At 39.3% G+C, this 25,503-nt stretch overlaps 2 protein-coding genes across 3 annotated transcripts in view; both read right to left on the bottom strand.

Annotated features, from left to right (window-relative positions):
* The window catches only part of ptpra (protein tyrosine phosphatase receptor type A), a 33,749-nt gene extending 19,598 nt beyond the window's left edge, over positions 1-14,151 (bottom strand). Inside the window, exon 1 of the mRNA XM_044122810.1 lies at positions 13,729-14,151. The gene's annotated coding sequence lies outside the window, so the exon portion shown is untranslated. The remainder of the gene's footprint in view (positions 1-13,728) is intronic.
* A 901-nt stretch (positions 14,152-15,052) lies between these two features.
* On the bottom strand, positions 15,053-24,780 carry idh3b (isocitrate dehydrogenase (NAD(+)) 3 non-catalytic subunit beta). Of its 2 annotated transcripts, none has more exons than XM_044122809.1 (11): positions 24,676-24,761; positions 23,477-23,650; positions 23,212-23,332; positions 22,013-22,073; positions 21,800-21,932; positions 21,502-21,635; positions 21,270-21,372; positions 20,964-21,110; positions 20,131-20,225; positions 19,985-20,045; positions 15,053-16,001 (listed from the first exon to the last, which is right to left on the bottom strand). In XM_044122809.1, exons 1-11 carry the CDS (start codon positions 24,715-24,717, stop codon positions 15,915-15,917), a joined length of 1,158 nt encoding a protein of 385 aa, XP_043978744.1. In that variant the 5' UTR covers positions 24,718-24,761; the 3' UTR covers positions 15,053-15,914. The 2 variants fall into 2 exon arrangements, with proteins under 2 accessions (XP_043978744.1, XP_043978743.1); XM_044122808.1 differs by lacking the exon at positions 15,053-16,001 and adding an exon at positions 18,299-18,613 and having other exon boundaries at positions 24,676-24,780.
* Between the last annotated feature and the right edge of the window lie 723 nt (positions 24,781-25,503).

Here is a 25,503-nt window from a genome sequence, read left to right as displayed (position 1 = left end):
TTATCCCAGAGGGCAAATGCATTGCAATAATCCCTGGATCTAATCGGTCTTGACCCTGGAATAATTCAGCCTGCCCGCCGTTGCTTACAGTGATACTTAAAAACAGCTTTTTCGACACAGAGCTGAGCCAAACACCGCAGGGCTGCCACACACAAACAAACCGACGCTTCACATCCAGGATTATGGCTTCAGTGGGCAGAGGATGAACTGGGCGCTAAAAGCTCCAACGCTGCCAGAATCTGAGGCTCTGCCGTTTGGAACGGAGCTCATTCATGGTGGTGCTTACACTTTGTTTTGTTTTGTTTTTCTTCCCCCTCTGTTTGGAGCGACCAATTGGGCCTGCTGAGCAAGTTATGTGGTCAATGAGGATGCTATTAACCTACAAATCCAATTGCTGCTCTCCAGTTCTCCCTCACTAACCCATGCCTCCACTTAGCTGGCAACTGTCTGCATCCAGAAAACAATTCAACCCCTCATGCATTTGAAACTGCGGATTAGGAATTCAAGAACAGCAGCGTTGGACGGCGGATCTTACTTCTTAACAGGACACTTTTCTAGGGAGGCCTTCTTGCATAAACAATAGGAAAAAAATTAGTACGTTTTCCAGGCATTCTAGTTTTATTTTGGATGATTACACTAAGTTGCTTTGCACAAAGACACCAAATTAGCTCACAAAAAAAAAAACAATTCAAATATTCGCATTTATGACATGCTGTTTTAATAGTATTTTCATTTTAAAGAGCCATTACTAACCATAAGAACTTTAATAGAGTAACCATGGAAACCAGTTTCAACCACATCTACAGATATATTTAAGGGTGCCAAATAAATGTGGCAACAGCAGTGAATTTCTTAACCGAGGGTTTTCTATTCTCCACTGGATACATGTCCTCACATTAAAAAGGTATTTTTTCTAAATCTTTAGTTTGAGTTCATGCGTTCGCAATAAAATATTGATTCTAGCCTTCTAAATGTCTATAAATCTGTAGGACACTGTAGATCATATACTGAAATAAACTAGTTCCAATACTGATATAAAATTAAATTGAGAATGTGTCTTTTTTTTCATCATTTCATCATTTTTTTTCATCCCAAATGTTAGTCTGACTATGATTTTTAAAGTTAAAGTAGATTTAGCAAAACCGGTTGGATACTTCATCAGCATGTCCACTAAACTTGGTCTTATAAAATGAACATGAATGAATACCACTGTAAATCTGCTCTACGCCGACACCCTTGTTGACTCTTTTTAGCTTAAAATTAACCTGCAAAATGTATAAAACTTGGGCTGCACAGTGGCGCAGTTGGTAGAGCTGTTGCCTTGCAGCAAGAAGGTTCTGGGTTCGATTCCCAGCCGGGGATCTTTCTGCATGGAGTTTGCATGTTCTCCCTGTGCATGGTGGGTTCTCTCCGGGTTCTCCGGCTTCCTCCCACAGTCCAAAAACATGACTGTCAGGTTAATTGGTTTCTCTAAATTCTCCCTAGGTGTGAGTGTGTGTGTGAATGGTTGTTTGTCTTGTATGTCTCTGTGTTGCCCTGCGACAGACTGGCGACCTGTCCAGGGTGAACCCCGCCTCTCGCCCGGGACGCAGCTGGAGATAGGCACCAGCAACCCTCCTGATCCCCATTAGGGAAGAAGGATGGATGGATGGATGTATAAAACTTTGAAAATGTTCTAACCAAACAAAAGCATTTATAAGAATTGTGTAAAAAGAACCATTTTTAGAGGAGTTATGTATGTACTTCATAACAAGTTTTCTAAAGCTCAACCCTCACTATCCATCTCTACAAACTGACCTCTCATCAAATTAGTGTTATAGAGTGTCAGGATAAACTCAATCTCTCAGACGGGTGTTGTCACCAGCAAGCTTTTTTTTCAGTCACCTTTTCATAAGGGACCATGACTCATTGTTTCTGGTGTGCAATGCGCTGAGGCTGAGAGATGTGTTGGTGTTAAAAGGTATGCGCCAATCCTGTTGCTAACTTCTATATCCCAGATGCTGCTTGGACCCAGGAGAGTTTCTGTTTTTTTTTTTTTCTTTGCTTCCCCCTCCCATCTGGAAGCCTGTGTAGCGCCAAGAGTATCTCTCCCCTGAGATGAATCTTAATGTGCTGTGGTCTCTTTAGAAGATGTCATATTCCAGTTTGTGTGAGCGTAAATGCAGGCAATCTTTTTTCAGCCGTCTTATTCGTTGATGGAGGACATCATTTATTTATTAGGGATTGGGGAAGTGCTTCTATCTGGGACACTTTTAGGTTCTGGTGCACTCTTTGTGTTTGTGCAATTCACACGGAGGGTGGACAGTAAATAAAAGCACTGATTAAATGGATGTTGGTATACTTATTCACTGAGTTACTCTTTTTAATCCATAGTTAATGTGTAACTAATGGTACCGTAGACGGTAGAAAGACAATAAGAGAGAACAACATTTTAGAATAACAGAACTGTCTGCATTTAGTTAACTACACTAGCTCTATGCAACTTTCCAGAGCTTTGTCCTTAATTTACTATTATTATTTTAAAGCACTTTGCCCGGCCAACAACTAAGTTACTACAGGGGATTTATCTGCTGTTACCGATGTAAAAATAAAGGAGAGACTTCTGCTGCAGATTTCATGTGCAGCACTGTGCATAGGCAGCAAAGAGGATTGAAAGCTTTAAATATATATATATATATATATATATATATATATATGAAATCTATATATATATATATATACACACACATATACATATATAACAGGTCAACATGGGAGACACTGATTACAGTATGTATAAAAAATCCCCTTATAGTAACTGTAAATGTATGAATAATTTAACAATTTAAAACACACAGGAGCAAATCTGAGTTTTACGGATCCAAAAATTATTCAGACACCCCAATATTCAGTTTATCTTTTTATTAATACAGCTCTTAACATTCACTTGTTTATGTGTTTGTGTGCATATTGGGAGCCGTCTTGACTTTCTTCCACTTGTTGGCTTTTCTTTTTTCTTTTTGAGAATTTGTTTTTACAAGTTTTTTTCTTTTTTATTTTCAGATCTTTCAAAATCTTTTATCACCAAAATGCTGAGTTTCCCTTTAACAGCCAGGTACGCCAAGCTAAGCATCTGACGTTTGATCAAAACCCTGACTGACGGCGTTGTCATCACTGGCGCCTGCGGTGAGGTCAGGCACATTAAGAAGAAATTATTTGTTGCTCACAAGAAGTTAAATTGCTTTAAAATTTGAAACGCGTTACAGTCTTTCAATAATTTATAAAGTTATTTTAAACATTGATGTGTTAAACTGTGCTTGAAAATCACACAATCATTCCCAGGGTGTACTGATTTCCAATCATGACAGTATACCAACTTGGAAATATTTATTTTTAAATCATCTTAAAGATAAATATATCTCGGGGTACGTTGCTTTTTGTTGAGCTGCAAAATAAAAGGAAAAAAGTTATTAAGTTGTCATCTGTTTTGTAACGGGGTAAATGAGCAGCTCCGTAATTCTCTTCAGGGTTTTATTTGCAGATACTTCCATTATACAACCTATATGATTTTACAGCAATTGTAAATTCATAAAAATGTCAAGAGAGTGATGGTTTTAAGACATTTACAACAAAGAATGTGCAGGATAGCATTTGTTTTATGTTATTATTTTTAGTTATTAAGTGAAGGCAGTATTAGCAGGTTAGAGCTCAGTCAGTGATCTCCGGTTGGAGGAGTTTCCAAAAGAACAAAAAAAGTCAAACTAATCTGAAAATCAACTTATTCCGGTCACTAGCAGAGTGATTTATATAATGCATGCTGTTTTCTTCTATCTCTGCCATCAGCATTATTAATTTTAGACATCTGCTAAAGGGAGTGCCATTTATCAAACCCTTTTGTTTGCAAAAATAAATAAAAAAAAAATCATTGTTTGCAATTTAAAATGCAGAAATGCATCCTTGTCTAATTTTTTGCTTCCTTCAGTTACGATTTTTCTTTACAGTTTGATAGCAACACAAAATAAAACGATTAAAAGTCTATTCAGTTTATTGTAAGGTTTCCTCAGTTGGAAGAAGTAGATGTTTATGGGCTTATTTTGTATTGTGAAGGGGAGTTTAACGCCCCGACACGAATTTATTGAATCGGAGAGTGAGCTTAAAATGCTTAACTTCTTTCTGTGACTCCTGAAAAAAATTCCTCCACCACCTGTCAGTCAGAAAAGAAATGAGCTTTGAATTTTTCTTTTATCTTGCTGTGTCCAGATCAACCTTTTAAATTAAAACATGTTCCAAAATGGTCGGTAACTTCTAATGTGCAAATTTACTCATGTCCCTGTTTCTGTAACCCCACAATTGTTCCTATGGGGATCAGAAAATATGCATTAATCATAAATGCTCAAGAAGAATTTATGTTTTTTGTATATTATGATCCTTGTGAGATAACACGGTTGTAGTGAAAAGCTTAGATTTCCTGTATCATGGTAATGAGAACGGTGTGCGGCAGGTTCGCGCTGCTGCGGGGGGTTTTGTGCTTAATGAGCTCCGCTGGCTAATGAAAATCCTCCTCAGGCTCTCTGAAGCGCAATCACACAGTTGTGAAAGGGCCTGGCTCTTCCCGTCCCATTTCATTCACTCAGTAAACGGAACATTTGACGGACGAATATATAGGAAGTCCAATTACATCTCCATGACAACAAAAAAGGCCAGGACATTGGGATCAGTGCCGGATGCTTTTTGATATGGTGACCGCACTCAAAATTTGGTGATTTTGGTTGCTGTGAATTTATTTGTGACCTTAGACCTCATTGTGAAAAAATCTCCAATGCAGTAAATAACTTAAGTATATGAAATTTGGTTCAAATTGATATTTGAAGGGATTAGAGTGCTAAAGTGTTCTACGGATCTCTGGAGACAAAACGTTTTGTTGCTTATGATTACATTTGGTCAAGTTTTAAACGAGATTCGGCAGAAAGAGAAAAATACAGCCCAACACTATTCACAGCACACCATGCACTACCAGACTTCAGAAACAACAATACTCTTCAGTATAGATGTCGTCACAAAAGGAAGCAGATTTTTTTTTACTCTACCCATTTTATCATAGTTCAGTTCAGGGCTAACAAAAAAAAAATATGATCAAGTTCAAACATGAAAAAAAGCTCAATGGAAACTGGATTTTGAGCCATGTCTTCTGTTTAAACAGACTCAGAGAGAAATATTATTGTAGACAGAAAACCAATGTGATGTTACCCATGATCATAAAATGAACAACCTTTCACTGCTTACGGCAGGAACATTAGAAAATAGTGTTTAAGATGATCCTCATATCTTCATATTGCATCGTCTCAAACAGAAATCAGACCCTGGTCGAAGTCGAAGCTTTACAAAAACCTTCCAATTAAAATTTGAAGGTTGATCTACATTAAGATCACTTGGAAGACAAAGTACAATGTACTGAAAGTCCTCAGGAGAAAGGAGATGGAGGCTGGACTGACTCCATCGCCTCACCGATATGACACAAGCAGTTCTTATCAAAGGGACTTACCATTAATGCAGAGAAATATTTCCTCTGGCTTTTTTACAAGGCATCCTGCTCCACTAGCTGCTGCAGTGCTGGATAATGCCTGTCTGTCTGTCTCCATTCATGGCATATTAATACTGTTTCTATGTCTTCACTGAGAGAGTGAGGGGGGGCGGGGGGTCTAAGGCAACAGGATTGCTGTGAATGCTTCTCTTCACAGGAGACAGAAGTATGCCTAACTCAGGCCTGCGAGGACTCCTGCTCCGAAACAGACCACAGATTATATGTCCCTGGTGCCACATACAACAGCCACAATCCTCTGGACTTCCTTTTCTGAGGGATACTACTCCCTGCTGGTGCGGTTTGTGTTTCCGCTGGCTTCATTCACGAGCTGGCGGAGTTGATAAAAAAGATGACGAAAAGTGTGGGGTTGCTATTCCGGCTAATTACAAGGGCGAGAGTGACCGCGCTGTCTCTTATTAAGCCTGTGATGATGATTCTGGCCCATCGGGCTGAATGAATGGATCAAGAAAACTCACTTGTTTTAATGAGCGAGACTGGTGAGTCATTGAAGCTCTGCTCCGTGTCTGCTGCTTTGTGGGGTTTCTCACAGGAGATGCCAGGGGCCTCTCAAGCTTTCCCACATTGGACACAGAGAGGATCTAAAGGCGCAAACCCATGGCCTCCCCACAAAAGCCACTGTGACCTTCAACGGGGTTTCCAAGCCAAAGCGATGGCTCCCGGGCCACAATGAAACTTGATTCACAATCACCTCTGCCCTTTGAAACTCAAGCACCAGAACCGATTTCTAGATGCAGCTAAAACCGGATGTCGGATCTCATTTTACTTCGTAAATGAACAAAATGTGCGGGTTCAGAAGCACACGGCTCTCCGAATGCAGTCCCAACATGGCGACTTTAGGTTCCTCTATTGTCCTGGCTTCCTCTCTGTTCAGAATCTTTATATTAACTCAAACCTGTTTGAAATCCATGTGCAGTTCTTTAAATGTACATCGTGATTTTAAAAATAGCTAGAGATGTACAGATCAAAGATTTATAGTTGACCTCTGATGGCGGATTTTCTAAAGCTTTGACCAGCTGATGAGGTTTTGAGTTCCTCTCTCAGAAATAGAAATGACAAAATACTTTTTCTACTTTCTGGATAAGCCAAAAATTTGGTCTCTGACAATAAAATATTTAGAGAGAACTAAGACTCCTCCTGTCCCGCCCCAAAACAGCAGAGCGCATCTGCTGAAGACAGTATCTGTCTACTTCTCTGAAAATCAATAAATACAGTAAAACACTTTGTTATGAAACATTTTCTATATGAATGTCAAGACAAACTGCATCACTTTTTTTTTCTTTTTTCTCTTTGTGCACACCATAAAACATAATAAAAGTCCGTCATATCAATAGAAAATCATTTTTTCTACAGGACCCATTAAAAATAGAAATAATAACTGCTGTGAGGTTCTGATTTATAGTGATCTTTTATCTTAATTAGATGGGACTCTTACGAAGCCTGTCAAAGGACCGGAGGCAGTGTCACACTATGTGATGTGAAAGCAAAAGTCCTCACACAGCCTTACTGTTAAACAGGATTTTCATATTTCACAACAGACATGAAAGCAGGCCAGTTCACATTTTACGCAATCTTTAGCATTTTATGCTAATGCTAACACTATTAGCATTGGTAGCATTTCTAACAGCTGTCCCTGTGTAGAGTCAAAGTTAACCTAAGCTGACAGAAAACAACAGAAATTTCTGCAGGACAACCATTTTCTCTTTGCTTTGATAGGACCCGTTGATATTTTGAATTCCGCCATACTGCAAAGTATTTCCGGTTAATCGTGCATCAGTCAGATCGTGACAGACAGAAAACTGTGGGAGCCAATAGAGTCTCACTTTCACTGTTTACGAGCGTGAAAAACTCTTTTCCTGGTTTCACACTGCAGAACCTCATGCTTGGTTTTGTTTTTGGCTGAGATCTGATTTTCTTTGTGTGGATGTTTACATTATGATTTTTATGCAAACAGCACCGGACTCCTGCTGTAATTAGCTCGTACTTAGCATTGTTTGAAACGATGAAATACAGAAGCAGTCCCAATGTCTGCCAGGCTTGTTTTGTCCACCGTTTACACTTGATTATGCCACTTCCTGCCTCCTCCAATGTATAGTGCGTGTCTGATGAAATGGGTCACACGTGGCCTAGAAAGCCAGATTTGGACTACATTTGTCTGCAGAGTGACTGTAGCCAAAATTCATTCAAATTTTGAGTTTCATTTGTTCCCATTTACTAAAACCATTTACTAAAACCTCTTTCTGGGCATGGAGTTGGAGGACAAGCTAACCTGGAGCACCAACACCAAGGAGCTGCTGAAGAAGGCACAGCAGAGACTGTACTTTCTGAGAATCTTCAAGATGAACTGTCTCCCCTCAGACCTGCTGCAGGCCTTGTATCACTGCTCCATAGATGGCGTGCTCACGTACAGTCTGTGTGTCTGGTACGGCAGCAGCACATCCTCGGACAAGAAGGCGCTCCAGAGGGTTGTCAGGGCAGCAGAGAGAACCATAGGCTGCGCCCTCTCTACCATGGAACAGATTTACACTTCCAGGCTCCGCGAGAAAGTCATTTCAAATGACTCTTCACACCCTGGCCATGGTCTCTTCCAGCTGCTGCCATCAGGCAAGAGATACAGAGCAAAAACAACCAGGACAAATCGCCTAAAAAACAATTTCTACCTGATGGCAATCATGGCGCTAAATTTAAAGGCATAAGAACTTCTGCTCTTGACGCCACTCTGCTAAAAATGTAAATTCTGTTTACTCTGCGACACCTCCAGGCACTGCAACCATCTTCTGATGTCTATTTATTTCTCGTTTGGTGCTGTTTGTTTCTTCATCTTTTTATGTATGTATATTTATATTGTGTGTTGTGTATGTGTATATAACCTGCACTTTAACTCGAGTCGAAAACGGTCTCAATCTCATTGTAATCTGTTGATGACAATGACAAATAAATCTTATCTTATCTTTCTGGTTTTACCAAAACCAAAAAGAGGTTTCAGTAGATGAATTTTGTCCTGGACTCAATCATTTGCGTTGTATAATCACCAGGAAAGTCCTTTGGTCCGGCCCAAAAGCAAACTTTCTTTTTTTTTGCCATTTGGTGCAGTTTGGCATCACATTCTGAAACGTTTTGCATGCGGACTATAATTTGTAAACGAAGCTATGTGGGTAATGATCATTGCTCCCATTGGATAGAAATAATGGGGGCGGGACAGAGCAGACACAGAAAAACAAACTTTGGAAGTCCTGCTTGCTGCGTTCATGTTTTTCACAAACGTTTGCTGTTAATAATATATCTAAAATATGACTCTGACTGTAGTTCTACAACGTTTCGAATGAACGCTGGTTTCTCAATGGAATATTTAAAATTTTCAAATGGTGTCGGCAAAAGCGGCTGCAAGCTGAATGAGATGAGAAGCTCTGCATCCTCTGACCCACAACACGCTGGCCACAGCATCGCTAAGGAGAAAACAACGGATAAGGGATGATTTCAGCACAATCACTACATGAAGTAGTAGCGTTAGCAACACTGAAGCGCTCACCAGAAGTGGACCGTGGGGTCCAAACAGACTCTGTCGTTTGGGGTCAAAAAATGACTCCACACAGCATTTTTTGTAGTTGGTTCGGATTGATGCCGCTCTGCATTCACACCATAAGCAAACCGTACCAGAGTCTGTTTAGAAGCAGACTGAGACCCTATCAAAAAGTGGGTCTTGGTCCGGTTGCACAACGGGGAAACGAGCTCTGCTCCCTCTATTAAAGCAGACCAAATGTGTTACATGTGAGTACACTAAGGAATTCTTGATATGCCCATCCCTATCAATAGCAGGGCTTCCTCCAGTGCATTATAAGCCTGGCGGACCACCAGGCTTTACTTGCACCTCCACCAGGCTAAGCATTGCTTATTTTTTTAAGTCTTTTTAAATGTTTGCATTTTTAAGGATTTGTAGTTGGTGTTCAGAAATTCTTCTTCCAAACTTTTAACAACACATAATTATCAAGCGACATTTTCAAATTTCCTGTCAACTTTAAACGTTTTTTAAATCAAAAACACGGCACCCAGCCACTGGGCTTTACATAAGTTTTCCATCCATCCATCCATCCATCCATCCATTTTCTATACACCCTTTGTCCCTAATGGGGTCTGGAGGGTTGCTGGTGCCAATCCCCAGCTAACGTTCCGGGCGAGAGGCGGGTTCACCCTGGACAGGTCGCCAGTTTGTCGCAGGGCAACACAAGTTTTCTAGAAGAAAACTTGAACAGATAAATAGATAATAACTTAATGTAAGTGTATTTCAGTGTTTATTGCTACACAAAGTGGTAATGGTATACTATTAGTTTTACTATTATTAAAGTTTATACTGTCTTCAACATTTATTTCGTTGCAGCAATACAAAAAAAAATGGTGGAGGAAAACTGCTGTTATAAGTTTTCTTCAGCAGATTCCCTGTGACTCACTGCGTCTGAACTCTCCATTTAAAAACAATGCCTCATGCTCAATGAAGCTCTCATTCATAATTTGGAACCAATTCCTGGCATTGTTCTCCCGTGTGAGATGGTTTTTAAAGGAATCAAAAGCTACGTACTGACTCAGTAAGAGGCCTGAATAACTTGTTGCTGTCTAATCACTGCTGCCCTTTTGCAACTTAAACATGTCACTTAAAATCCTAATTAGAAGTTGAAGATACCGTTAAGAAAAAGGAAGAAAATCTGGAAGAAAAATGTTTTGTTGCAGGTTCAGAATGGACAAAAACAAGTATTTGTTAAGATTAATAAAAGCAATGAGCAAACATTTTTATTTAACAGTTAACCATGGAGAAGAAGAAGCTATTTAATCTAGGCTTGATGTAGTAATTCAGCAAGCCTAGGTTTTGTATAAAAAGGGAAAATCACCCAAAAGTGACAGTGATGATGTCAGACGTGAACATCCTACTGCATATGTCCCCTCCTTTTCCTCAGGAAGATAAGAAAAACTAATCAAAAAGACAAGCATCAGAAGCTCAACTTTAAAAAACATGTCTTGACAGCGTTTCATAACCCAGCGTCTTCTGGTTAGACTTAAAACACTAAATGTTACATTACAGGAAACGCTAACCATTTTTTAAAAGACAACACTCACACCATAGGGAAATATAAGTATACTCCAACTATGGCTCTCAAAAATGATTGAAATCAAGTGACGTCTGGCACCAACTGTGAACTGCTTGGGTTAAGAAGTGAAGAGTAACGCAACTAACGTTCTTTTACAGTCAATATATGGTAAACGTCAATCAGCGCTGCTCTAAACAAAGCCCTGATGGGAAGAAAGAAGGACGAAAACCAGATTTTGATACTTTTACTAGATCACATAAAACTCCCGCCATATCAAAAGTATGAAGATTTGCTTAATCCTTTGAAAAAATAACATGACTACCACTGCAGACAGAGCAAAGCTGAATCATCCTGGATAAATTTCTTCCATGCATTTGATTCCGTTCATCGTCGATCAATCACTAATGAACACACATTCATTTCTTGTACCTGTATAAAAAGCAGAATTGCAGTGCTGCTTCATACTAGAAAACCTGTTGGCCTATTGGTGGAAACACAAACATCCCTCCAGCGCCACCCAAAGAGCCAGCTCATAATATTGTGCCACAAACCTGAAATTGTGACATTTCACAACTGAAATCTCCCACAGAAATCCCACGAGGCAGTTTTTTTCCAAGCTACTCTTCTTATTTTTAGAAATTAGGACAATTGTAAAGTATGATGCGGGTATCAGTCAGTCCTCCACTGAAAGGTGTTCAGCTTCCTGAGTCAGAAATAACTCAGGTTTCCTTAAAATAGCCGAGTAGATGATGACAGCCTTGTTTCCCTGTGTCATACGGGCAAGGCGCACTTCCCTCCCTTCTGCAATTTAGCCCCGATGACAAGGTGCTGTGTGACAAGCGGACGTGGCGCAACAGCTTCTATGGGGGAGCAGCGAACGTGTTCGGGCCTGACGATCAGGGGTCAAGAGGGTCGGGAGGGTGTGCGGCTGCGAGTTTTGCGACTGGACGCCGCAAAGACGACACGACCTCTGTGAAGCTGGTGTGGACAAGCAGGCAGAGCGAGGAATCGCATAAATGAGCTGCAGTGCGTTGAACCGAACCAGATATCGGGGGTTTGAGATCCGGGCGGCAGATATGACAAGTCCGGGATTCCTCCTGGCATCGATGCAACGATTCTGCTGGGAACTTCCACACCATCGGCTTGAACTTCTACACATTTTGTCTCGTTTTTACATCTACTTGAATTTATTTCATTGAGACGTTATCAGATAGACCAACACAAAAAAAGGATTTTGTAGTCGACGTGTGAGGGAAATAGGTGGTTTTTGACTATTTTATACAAATAAAAATCGGACAAAACGTGCCATACATTTGTAATCAGACTCCTAGGGGAATACTTTGTAGAACCACTTGCTTTTTAGCAATTCTAGCTACATGTCCTTTTAGATTTGTCTGTACTGGCGTTTCACTGCTACACACTGAGATTCTTATCCAGTCATGCCAAGAGATTCCTCAGCATGGTCTGGACTTTGACTGAACCTTTCAATCACTTGAATATCTGGTGATCCAAGCCGTTTAATTGGAGCGCCGGCTGTACATTCAGGATCGCTTTCCTCACTGTAAGCTGAAACTCCACTCCTCTCTCAAATGTTTTGCATCGTCATACTGACTTTCTTCCACGGTAACCCAGTTTCACTGTAACTTCTGAAGGACAGCATGCACACAGCATGATGCTGCCACCACCAACCATGTCTACCACGAAGGCGGCCTCATCAGGATGCAGAGTTCATTTTAGTGTTCTGTGAGACCAGAGCACACTCTTTGACATGTTTGTTGTGCTACCTACTTGGCTTGTGGACAACAAACCTTGGTGGCGTCCTTCAACTCTTCCATAAAGAGTGACACGTTGTGCCGTCGTCTCCAGTTGTTTCTTGCCAGTTTACGTGGATGGGCAGGTTTAGCTAGGTTTGCAGTTGCAACTTAAGGTTTCCTTAAAGCTCTACACAACTTTCTCCTTGGTCTAAAGCTCTGAGGCCTTCACTGAACAGCTGGATTTTATTTAGCTGAACACAGATGCGCAGCATGTATTAATTTTCTTTATATTGGTCTACCAGTAAAATCCACATTAAATACAGTGCTTTTAATGTGACGAAACGTGGAAATGTTCAAGGTGCGTGAATACTTTTGCGAGGCAAAAAAAAGTTTCACTTGCCATTACTGGTGACTGTTATTTTTTCCCCCCTTTCCTTCTCCCTCATAATCTGTAACTCGGAGCTTCTGCAAACTGAAAGCAAAGTAATTCATAAAAATAAAACTGACATGATTTGTTCGGTTACACCCAGTACTCTGACAGAGAGGAGGGTATTAATCATTACTAAAACTTTTGGGAGAGGCTTTAAGAAGGGGGCGGGAGGGAGGTGGAGTGTTTCAGCCAGCATCGGAAGAAGCGGCAGTGATTTGATGGAGAAGACATTTGATTGTTAGTGACGAGCTAACCCCACGAAGAGGACCCACAGCTCCTCCACCCACGGACCTCCAGCTAAGCTCCCCACCCTCACCCACTATCTCTAAATGTGTAATAACAAAGCATTGATCAATACAGCGGACTTTCCAGAGAGCCAGTCCAGAGACCCCCCTCTTCTCCTCCTCCTCCTCTTTGTTCCCGTGCCACAGCAACCGCATCCGTGTTGGCACAACAACCCCACTTCTGCCTCTCTTTTTCTATATAGCTTGTAACACTCAAGAGTTAAGCCCCCCTCTCTGAGAGCCCCCTTTGCTTAAAAAAAAAGAAAGAAAAAAAGCCCAATAAATAAATAAATAAATAAATAAATCCCTCCTTGCCTCCGAGCTACTTCTGAAATGTTCATGGTTTACAGCCATTAAACTCAAGCCCGCTTCTTTTCCATTTCCACTGACATATAAGGGGCTCTCTGTGAGCCTAAAAGTAGGAGGGTGTGTGTGTGTGTGTGGGCGTGTGTGTGTGTGTGTGTGTGAGGGGGGAGGGGGGGGCACAAAGTGCTTGTTTGTGGGTGATACAGTGTTACAGCGAGAGGAAACATGCTCGTACACAGCGACATTGTAACAAGTGGGGATTCGGCTAATTTTGCGCAACAAAAACAAGTAAACTCACCACAAGTCCTGCGGCGCACAGACGGGAGTACCTGGAGAAAAGATGGCCAAAAGAGTGGGGGGAATTTTATCCGCTCCTTCTCTTTCCACGTTTTTCCAACCCGGCCCCTGTCTCCACACCCCGGGAACAGAGAGGAGTGTGAGCGGGGTTGGGGGGGAAAACGCAACCTGGGACACACTGCCAACACTTCGCAGTCAGTTTTTCCTGCTAAATCCAGATAAAGATGGCTCCCCCTGAAAAGCACACCAATTCTCCAGTATCTGCTGTCCGGTCGGAGGTTCCTTTGTTTGCCTCCTTGGATGGTAAAACCCCCACAGTTTATCCGCTGTATCCGGGCGCGTCGGTCGACTAATCTAGTCCGCCATGTTGTGTGTCTGTCTGCATAGGAAGAATGGGAAGGAGAGCAAAAAAAAAAAAAAAAAATATTCCCAGGCCAGGCCCCGACTCCTCTCCGATCTGTTTCTCCATATCAGGCAGCGCCCCCTGCTGGTAGAGCTTCATTTTGGACGCAGCATACTGCAGCGCTCAGCAGGGGCATGTCCCAGAACATTTATTGCACATCTAGCAAGATTTTTTTCCTGTATTTATTTATGCAGAAGGATACCTGTAATTATAATTTGAGACTCTATATATATATATATATATATATATATATATATATATATATATATATATATATATATATATATATATATATATATATATATATATATCGCAAAAGCCTATAATTGCAACAAGGATGTTACACTTTTGAGATGCCCAGTCTATCACTACTTTGTTTTAGATTATTGGAGTTGATAACTTTTGCTCTTTTTTCCCCCCCAAACTTTTACATTTAGTAACATAAAAGTATACATAAATGTACTTAAGTAGTTTATGTTACAGGATTTTGAATAGAATGTGTGAGAGCCAGACTTTTACTCGTGTTGCTTTAATGCTTTAGATCACAGGTGTCAAACTCCAGTCCTCAAGAGCTGCTGTCCTGTAGTTTTTAGATGTGCCACAAAACACTGGAATGAAATGGCTTAATCACCTCCTCCTTGTGTAGATCAGTTCTCCTCGGCCTTAATGACCTAATTATTCTATTCAGGTGTGGTGCAGCAGAGAAACATCTAGTTGCAGGACACCAGCCCTTGAGGTCTGGAGTTTGAGACCCCTGCTTTAGATGAATGAATACTTGCTAAAAGAGTAAGTAAAATGTTGTCTAATTGTCCAATATTTTATGTGTTTTACTGAATAAAACCATGGTTAAAAATAAAACAAACAAACCCCAAAACAACAAAACATTAAATACCTTTTAAAAAAAATCCCTTTGTATGAATCTATTTTTATGCATCTTTTATTAAAAGCTTCCAGGATTCAAACTTATACAGTATGAGTAATTTCCAGTAATTAGTTTCCTGTATGTAAAACATGCAGAAAAAGGTATAGGAAGAAACCTTTAAAAGCTGATTATCTAAGTTGAGTTTGGGTTGGTCTTGAAGACATTCAGAAAACTGGCGATCAATATGTTTGCAGTACAGTACAGCGTAATCCGTGTGAATGTCTCCAGCTCTTGTCGTTTGATAATGTAGCTACTTCTGCAATCCTGCTGGGCGACAGGAACATCAGCCATGGTTCACATGTGACTAACACAAAGATTCTCATATGACTCCTACACGGCAGACTTTCCAGCTCCACCTGATCGGCATGTGTCAGGAAAAGAGGAATAAGTAAGTTCTAGTTGCTCCTTGGAAACACATGCTGACCAAAGCCACCCACAGCTGTGATGAACCTTTAATACCACTAAATACTGCATCCGGTTTCCATTAAGAGTCATGAGACTGCTTCACACTCTTGCTGTTACGTCTCATTTTTTATTCACGTCTCGCCATAAATGAAGCGATATGCTAAAACCCGACGTTAATAAATGTATAAATCCATCATGTTCTGACTGCTGCTTAGTGACCTGAAATAAAGCCATTAGACAGAATTTTGCAGTGTCGAGAAAGCAAAAGGTTGGCGAAGATGATATATGTTTGCAACGGTCTTTCTTCAAAATGTCACTTTAAACAATGTTTTATGAACATATTGGTGCAGATTTGCCAAGACAGTGCACAGTCCGTGACAGAAGGCAAAGAAAAAAGAAAATGTGTGGGTGTGTGCGTGTGTGTGTGTGTGTGTCTCAGCAGCTGACAGATTTGCATTTACAACGCTATGACTGGCAGGTTAGCAATGACAGCCCGGGTGAATTCATCGCATGTCGCGTAGCCCCCCAGGTCTCCGGTGCGCACCTGTCGCAAACATAAGGACAGCGTGTTACCATGTGCACAGCTGCTGCAGCACATGTCCACATTGCAGTGTCGTGGCCTGCATGTCGGAGAGCCTTTGATACAGTAACTGCACTCACAGAGCAAGCCGAACAGGTCAAATGAGTAAATGTCGCTGCGAGGAAAATGTCCGCTCTTCAATTTTTTTGATAAGTTGGAAACATGTCTGTCTATCAAAGCTGTGAACCAGAGCAATGCCTTTCAAGTGTTCCTGTTGGTTTAGATATTTGTGGTGTACGTTTCCCTGCTCTGAGCTACTTTGCAGTGCATTTCTTGCAAATTTTCTTCCACTTAACTTGCTGTTGACAAAGCTGGAAACAGCTGACCATGAGTGGCTAACTGCTTTATCGAGGGACTTTTGTGACTTACCCTACGTGTGGTTTCAATGACTCTGCCGTTTCACAGTAAAGTCAGCAGTTTCCCAGGATTTTGTAGGCCTTGACAAAACATTTCTGCATTTAAAATCATTCTCAGTGATACTTTGGCATCCAGAGGAACTGAATGTGGGGCTTTCTTCTGTTGTAAGCTGCAGTCACCAAACACAAGCCGACAGATAAACTTGAAATCGGTCACTTGTCAAAATGAGAATGTGCATGCATACATATATTCTTCTGCGAGTTCTGTTTAGGAAAAAACAAGCAAATAAAACAAACAAAAACAAAAAAACATGGCCAGTCAAGTGCTGATGGAGAAATGCCATATCTTTTCATTATGCTTCTACATTTCTGTTATATGTCAACATGTTGACAAGTCAAGGTTATGTATTCTTATAAATTAGTTTTATGGAAGTGATATTTTAAGAATGCTAAAATATCACTTGCCAGAGAGGTGCCTTTTGAACAGAGAACGATGAACGCTGACAAATAAAATCTCAAGGGAATCTTACATCAGGGGAAAGCTGTCTCCATGGATCTTGACAGTAATTCAGTGCTTTTTCTTCAGCCTATGGTGCTTTCATCGGGCAAAATTACATCATGGTAGAAATGTTGGAAGCACCAATAGCTTGAATTAAAATAGAGTGAATTAAGTCAGTTTTATAAAGTTTCTGTGAACAGAGCACATTATAAATAATGCACTTTATGTAGACATTTATATATAAATGCATATATATGTGTGTACATATAATGATTATATATAATGGAACCATATTACATTATAATAAGATGATCTAGCTGCTTCACAAAAGGCTTTGTGGCTCATAACAATTTTAAAATAACTTTCTGTAAACATGGATCTGTGCAGCAGATGATCTAAAAAGATTTCTTACCAGTTAAAGTTAAAATGCAGCTCATGACAGTAGAAATAGAAACAAGATGGAAGCATAGAAACAAGATGGAAGCATGGATTTTTGCGTAAGGTGCATCTCCCTTACATCAATTAGAACTTTATTTGGTTGTTGCTTTTTTCCTAAGTTATGTGTTTTTCATTACTGACTGGAGGTTTTGCCCTTCTAAGCTACAATATAATGAAAAAACCTAAAGTTAAAAGTCTACAAAAGCACAAACATATCCCATATGTTAACATGAATGTAACAATATTTAGAACATTTGAGAACAAAATATTTGAAATAAAATGCTTGGATAACATAACATTTGGTTCCTTTTGATGACGTGAACTAAAGTAGATCTTTAGATCATTTCAAAATCTAAGATTCTTGCCATTTTGTTGCTTTGTACTTGTGACATGTGCAACGACAATAAAGTTAAATTCTACTTCTAATTCTAATTAATCGGGTTTTTTTTAAAAAACAAAAAAACATTGAATGTAAACTGATGCTTTTATACTGTTTGTAAAAACAAACAAAACTATCAATGTTTAAACCACCATATATTAGAGACGGACAAAAAGCTCTAGAATTGTTATTTTATTTTGGAATGTGTTTGTGCCAGTTCTCAAACAGAACTGAAAAAAACTGAACACTGAAAGTCAAAATGTTAAAATATAGTCATGATGTAGCAAATAAACCTTTATTTTAGTGTTTTAGAAGCTGGACTAAAGTCTGGAAATGAAAAGACTTTTCTACATCGGGCTTGGGAAAATAATAAAGAGAAAACCTTCATATAGCAGCTTGGATTATGTCCATTTAGAAAAATCGCAAGGAACTGACTAGATTAAACCTGTAACATCAGTTTACCTATTAATGTAACCCAAAATAATGGAAATGCTAAAGTTGAGAGTGATTATGGAGGTAAAGGAACTGCAGGCAGGGAGAAGAAACAGAAGACAAAAAATATGGGATGGAAATCTGCATAAACTGTGTATTTCTTTTTTTTTTCCTTTACACAAAGTGTGTCACAAATCACTGCTTTTACATCGGCTCAATCACACGTACATTAAACATTAACATTGGAGGCCACTAATGTCAAAGCAGAGTAACACATATGGGACACAATATGGAAGTGGGGAGGGTTTTCAGTCTTAACATGCCTTCAGGTCATGTTAGGATCAAAGGTCCACATTTAAGGCAACATGAGGAAGGTGGGATCTTATTAGGTGGGTCGGTGTCGCAGGTTCTCCACTACTGCTTGCACAAAGTCGCCAGTGGTAGAGTACCCGCCGAGGTCTCGTGTTCGAACCTGGGATGTGCACAAAAACACATGTATGCAAACAACAGACACACAGAGGTCAGCGGGGTGCAGGGACAAGACAGGAGTGACAGGAAAAGAAGCGGAGGAGCAAACGGAGGACATGAGGTCAACTTTTTAAGGATTTTGAAATTTGCCAATAGTTTCACAAAAAAAAACAAACAGCTGGTTGGGGTGGTGGGAATGGATGTTGGAGGAGGTTGCACAGCTGCAATTGATGCATCAAATCCGAGCGATGCTGTCGGGATTCAGTATCGACATGCAGTACCCGTCACAGTAGCATGCTTCTTTCATTCAGCACACATTAATGACCAAATCTGGGGCAGCTAAAAATATTGGGCCGAGAAAAACGTATCACACCAACTTTTTGTAATGTTTTGGAGAAGGTTGTGGCCTTTAGTAAGGCAATCAGTGAATTTAAATGAATGAAAATTCAAGTCTTCTTCACATTATTCCTGGAGAATGTTTTACTGAACATACCTTTTTTTTTTTTTTTATTAATCCAGGAATACCCCAGGGTTAGATTTTTTTTTGCCTGGTTCTTTTGAAATAATATGTAACCAGTTTGTCTGGTAAGATTTTAGTTTCTGTTTCTTAGACTTAGACTGACTTTACTATCATTTTGCATGCACAGGGTGTATACAGAACGAAATGAAGAAATGAAAAGAAATGAAGCTCAATATTTGGAGACGATTGCAGTTTGTTTTTCCAAATCGCACAATTTTTGTGTGAGATTATTAATTTACATTTACAAATATTAAAGTAATTATAAAACAAGTCTAATAAGCAATATATTTAAATTTAAATTACACCGTTAGAAAAACAAACTATATAGATATGAATTATCACCACCAATTTTCACTACTTTATTTTGTATTATTGGGTCATCATGGGTGTTTTGTTTGCGTGTTACTTTGTATCTTAAACCTGTAGATTATGGACAGAAAATATGACCTGAAAGAGGATGAAAGTTACAGACATCAGAGAATAAAAATGTTAGTTTCCAACTCTAAAGAAATATAAAAAAATAAAGCATAATAGAAATGCAGCAAGCCTGATGTTAGTGAATCAAAGGCTCTCCAACACACAAGTTGTTAGTCAGGTTGTTAAATTTGCAGGCCAAGAACCGCTAATGTTACCCCACAAACTGATCAGAGAAAAAAAAAAAAACTGTCCAGACTTGCTCAATAAAAGCATAGACTGGAATCTGATTCTTATGGTATACTAATGTTACGGAAAGGTAACATTTTCAGATACTGACCTGCAAATTGGAGCATAAAAGTATGTTATTTAAAGAGCACGGGTTTCATTAATAAGCATGAAGTCTTCAAACTCAGCGAGTACCACAAACAACTATGTTACCTTTCCCTGTTTGATGACTTTCTTGACAGCTTCTGACACCATTTGGGAGTGGTACTCCAGACTGAAGCAGAATACAGTAAAAGTTCAAAGGCAGGCCAGGAAACAAAGTGTTCAGCTGCTGTTCATAAATAGATTAGGAAACTCACTTGAGGTGCTTCAGCATGTTAGCAGAACTGAGGAGCATTGCTGTGGGGTTGGCGATGTTCCTGCCCACTGCTTGTGCAAAAGGGTGGCGAGCTCCCTGGAGGAAAAAAGAAAAAAAAAAAGGCAGGAAATGAAGCAACCAATGAAAATGCAGTAGTACAAACTGTCCCTAATGCCATGTTTTCCTCTTTCATCAAACAAATTTTGACCCTTAAGCAAGAATGAATAGCGCGACAATTATTTTTGATTCAGGATTTCAAAGCAAATGAGTAGAAAATAAATGTTTGATAACAAGCAGATAAACTACAAGTCGACAACTTTAGGCTCATGCATTTACACTTTAATCTTTAGGGCCCAGCATAGGACCTTGTGGTTCACCACCAGAAGCCTTCATTAAACCAGATTTAATATAGTTTATTCAAATATAATATTTATTATTTAGAAAGCTTTTCATCCAAGAATGTGGTATGTGTCTCACATCAAGTCTCTCCAGCTCTTGGTCTACGGTGTTAATAAAACGTGCCACAGTAAAGTTACTCTCATCTATTGCTTTTGCAAGATATTTTGCGACGTAAAACCAGCTGCATTTCTGTTATGAGGGTGAGCCTGTTTCACTTCAGTGCGTCACTGCTTTTGAAATTAATTAGGGTAGTTTTCGGCATATTACTTCCATGTTGATGATGGAATTTAATTGACCTAAAAACAACACAGGTTAATTTGTTACTTTAACTCTTGCATATTTAGCTCCTGCCCTTACAGTGTATGTGACAGACACCTCACAGACTCACCGAACTTTGACTCAAACACAAGGAATTGATTTATGAAAGAAACTCACAGTTTCAAAAACAGCATATTCTGCACTGTAACTTTCCCCTGGAACTACTCCGGCTCCTCCAACCAGTCCTGCTGCCAAGTTATCGATGATATTTCCATAAAGGTTGGGCATGACCAGTACGTCAAACTGGTAGGGGTTCTGAACCAGCTGTAAGAATGAAACAAGTACATCTTAAATTAAAGTTGAAAAAAATGAAAGAAAATACAACACCAAAGACCAAAGACCATGGCAATACTGTAGTGTGGCGAGGCAGAGAGAAATAACGTGCATAAAAACAGCAGGGTGAAATGTTACGGCTGTAGATACCTGCATGCAACAGTTATCGATGATTATGTTCTCATATTTGATTTTGGGGTAAAGTTCCGCCACCTCTGCACAGCTCTGCAGAAACAGCCCATCGCCTAGTTTCCTGGAATAACACAATAGAAAAGGATGAACATTGCTATATAACTGTGACACAAATCATCACCGCAACTGACAAAGTTTTCAAAATCATAATTAAAATTTGTTGAGTAATTTGTCCTAAAGATGCGCTCACATGATGTTTGCTTTGTGAACTGCTGTGACCTTGCTTCGACCTATCTTAGTGGCGTAGTCAAAGGCAAACTTGGCGATGCGTCGCGACTTCTCTCTGGTGATGATCTTCAAACATTCGATCACACCGGGCACACTCTGCAAACATTAACACGGTGTTGGTTTTAATTGGAGAAAGACAAAAGAAAACTGAAACATTGAAATAGAGGAATCAAAGGTTTTATGACAGATATTAAATGCAGCACTTCTGTTAGAATTTTTCAGATTGTCTGGCGGCAGTAGACGTAAGGGGAACTGTTTACCTCGTGCTCCAGGGAGCTGTACTCCCCCTCGGTCTGCTCACGAATGATGACGAGGTCCAGGTTGTTATGGCGAGTGCTGTAGCCGGGCAGGCTGTTCACATGGACCACGTTAGCAAAGAGGTCCAGTGTGCGCCTGGGAAAACAACCGAGATGTACAGTAATGTTTAAACACAGCAGATACAATATTTTTTTAAAGAGTTTCTATGTAATTACCTTAGTTTCATTTCAAAAGACTCTAACTCCCCTTTGTTCTCCATTGGTGAGTGAATCTTTCCTAGTTGACAAAAAACAAAAACAACAAATAAACATAAAAAGCAGCTGTGCTAAAGTTTATTATGTATTATAAAGTTACAGCAGATATTTGGATGGATGGATATGACAAAAAAAATCACATCATTTGAGTAAAATCAAAATCACAATCCTGCTGGATTACTATCTACTAAAGGCTGGTAGTGCAAAAATAAAAAAAATAAAAATCTAAAACAATAAAAAACCTAATAAGGTTCAGCTAAAGTTTACTTTTCCTATGTAACAGTGTGAACATTTTGTATCATGATTATTTTGTGCAACTTAATCACACATGAATTCAGACAATATTTTAGGGCAGAATATGTTGTAAGCAGTGTTTATTAGATTTATGCTATTTGTAGTTCAGAGCGCTTTATACATGAAAAAAGCTTCTGTCATGTTGACCAAAGTGTCACTGTTTTAGCTGCCCTGTGTAATCAGAGCCTCAGATAAAATGCTGGCAGTCCAATAAAAATGACATGCTAGTAACGTCACCAAGAGTGCAAACACCCAGTTAAATGTAAAGCAGCTCACCATTAGCTGCCAGGCAGTGCAGTGGCAGCTGAACGCTGGTCTTACAGCTGCTTTAAATGTCCCTGCCTTACTTTCCCTCCCTTCTGCTCAAGTGGATCACAATATGTCTGAGACATTGTGTTAAGTGTTACAACAGCGCCAGCTGCTGGACCGGAGACTACAGGATGTTTCAAAGACAACTGAGCGGATCTAGATCTTGAAGAAGCTTTCGCAAAGACAAGAGTTAAAAGAACAACAATATCCTTAGGTAGAGGAAACAGAACATATTGTCAGAGTTCAAACATATTTACTACACTCCCCCGTAAAATGAAAGAGAAACAATTCAAAATCTGTTGCGTTTCACAATAAAGTGAACATGATTTGGATGTCAACTCTATTCTTTGTTTTATTTATGGCAAGAGTTTGGAACAAGTGCAATTGGATGGATGAATCTTTTTAAAGTCTACAAACAGATTTTCTATATTGATTCAGACTTGATATATATATGGATGACATTTCATGCTCTATCAGACCCGTAGGAACCCACTGTATTACACATTTCAAGTCACATATTCTTAGTGACTGAAGTGCCGCAGAAAAAGAGACCTTACCTTTAATAGCCACTCTATTGGTTTTCATCGAGTCCAATAATTTCTCCAGTTTTTCGTCAGACGCCCTGTTCTGCACTTCACTGATAAAGAACTCCTCGAATTCAACAGGGATGTCACCTGCCTAAAGAAAAGGACAGATAAAATTTGTATTAAAGACACACCAGTATGAACTTATGAAACTGTGGAAGTTTTGTCTTCAAACTGTCTCAACGTTAATATCATTGACTCTGACTGCACATTACATGAAGTTACTCCAATGCTGTACCTTAAAGACATCCTTGACTGCAGTCATCAGCTCAGGTCCCACTCCATCACCTGGAATCATAGTGACTTTGAAGGTACTATCAGCACGGGCAAGTGGGGTTTCAGATCCACAAAGACTTGCAGAAACACTTAGAGGTCTAGAGACCAGCTGATGCAAGCGGGCGCCTCCCAGGCCCTAAGAAATGTCAACAGTAGATTACATTTTTCCACTATCACAGATGCAAATTTCAAAACATAAAAAAGGGGGGGGGAAGCTGGGATTTTCCTTTTTGTTTCCCCTCTAATGAATTACTCAAATCCCAGGAGGGTTGCTTCCAAAGTGAGCAACTCCAACAATTCTAACCTTTCTGTGTTTCATTTTAAAGATATGAAGCTCTCATGTGACTTAACATGTTCAGAAACAGCAAGATGTAAATAAGGATTTACATATGATTGCAGGATACTTGCACAAATTCTTTGTTTGCATATAAAAACGTTGTTGTTTTATATTACGGTACTAACAACTACATACAAGTGAAGGTGAAACTGGGGGATCATCTTCTTCACAAAAAAAACAAAAAACAAACAATACAAACCAACTCTAATTCCTTCCTTGCTTGTGCACACAATCTTGGCCAATAAATTTAATTCTGACGTGTCATATTTAAGCAAATGTGCTAATTACACAAACGTTATTACACAAATTTATGAGATTCATCATCATCATCCAAAAAAGCCACGGGTGGGTGAGCGGGTAGGTTAAGCTGGATGCTAGGAGGGATGAAGGGTGTGGTCGTGGGTGTGACTTTGAAGTCCAACCTTGAAACGGGGAAGAAGACCTTCGACTGTTGAAAATTAGATTGATCCGTTACTTTGATGTTTTCCAGTTATATAACAATTAGCAAATAAATAAAGCCAACAGGATATCTCAGAACGGCTGAGATACTTTTAATAACTAACAGATACAATACAGGAAGATAACTCTGCTCTATTGACCACCAAAATTAGAAGAAACCATTTTTTGTTTTGTTTTTTTTGTTGTTAAACTTTGCTGTGGTGTGTTTTCCGAGGAGGGCTCTTGATTAGACACATATGCCACAAGTTGAAGTTTCCTGCCGTTTCTGTAACAGCTGAAATAAACCCCAGTTTGACAAACCTCACTTCTCCGTTCCAACAGGCGTAATAACCCTGTTATCCTGTCAGCATCCTCGCAGCACTCACCTTGGCCAATGCTACTACCGTTCCTCTCAAGGCGGCCGCCATAGTTCCTCGAGAAGCTGGATGACTTCTTCTGTGGCAGATTACTGGCGCAATGCCTCAAAACACGAGACAACACTTCCCCCTTCAGGACATGCACTGCATGACATATTTTAGGACAAAGAAAAAAATGCTGAAGAAAGTTTCATTTATTATTATTATTATTATTATTATTATTATTATTATTATTATTATTATTATTATTATTATTATTATTATTATTATTATTATTATTATATATATATATATATATATATATATATATATATATATATATATATATATATATATATATATATAATATATATATATATATATATATATATATATATGTCTATATATAAATTCTGTCTCTGGATACAGTTGTACCACTTGAGTGTCTGTCATTTTAAGGTTCTCTTAATATTATATTCTTCTGTAGTTTTCTTTGTGTGTTCTATTTGCATGGCATGGTAGATGTGTGTACATTTTGAGCATCTTATGCTTACACATAGCTGGTACATGTGTACTTTTCAATCCATGTGTGCGGATAATTTATTTATGTGTGTGAGTATATGTGCATATTTGTCCAGTGGGTTTGCATACTGTACACTGTTTTTGCTTGCTATAGAAAGAAAATATTGTGTAGTTACAAAACAATGAGCAGAACTTTAAACTAGTTATTTTTATGGAAGCTAGATACAAACACTTTCTTCCCCACTAGGAAGCTTGCCAGCCAGGACCAAGACATTCTGATAGAGAAGATATCAGGGAGACAATATGAAAACATAAAACCTTAGCCCCCAGATTACA

This window comes from Gambusia affinis, linkage group LG07, assembly GCF_019740435.1.
Source record: "Gambusia affinis linkage group LG07, SWU_Gaff_1.0, whole genome shotgun sequence".
NCBI lineage: Eukaryota > Metazoa > Chordata > Actinopteri > Cyprinodontiformes > Poeciliidae > Gambusia > Gambusia affinis.
The sequence above is the reverse complement of the archived record's forward strand: the minus strand, read 5'-3'. Positions and strand labels throughout refer to the sequence as shown.

Bases quoted from the DNA above. Each gene is read 5' to 3' on its own strand.
- idh3b (XM_044122808.1), bottom strand. From the start codon at position 24,717: ATGGCGGCCGCCTTGAGAGGAACGGTAGTAGCATTGGCCAAG. The intron at 23,651-24,675 runs GTGAGTGCTGCG...GACATTTCTTAG, and splicing joins CGGTAGTAGCATTGGCCAAG to GGCCTGGGAGGCGCCCGCTT. The intron at 23,333-23,476 runs GTACAGCATTGG...CCTTTTCTTTAG, and splicing joins CAGTCAAGGATGTCTTTAAG to GCAGGTGACATCCCTGTTGA.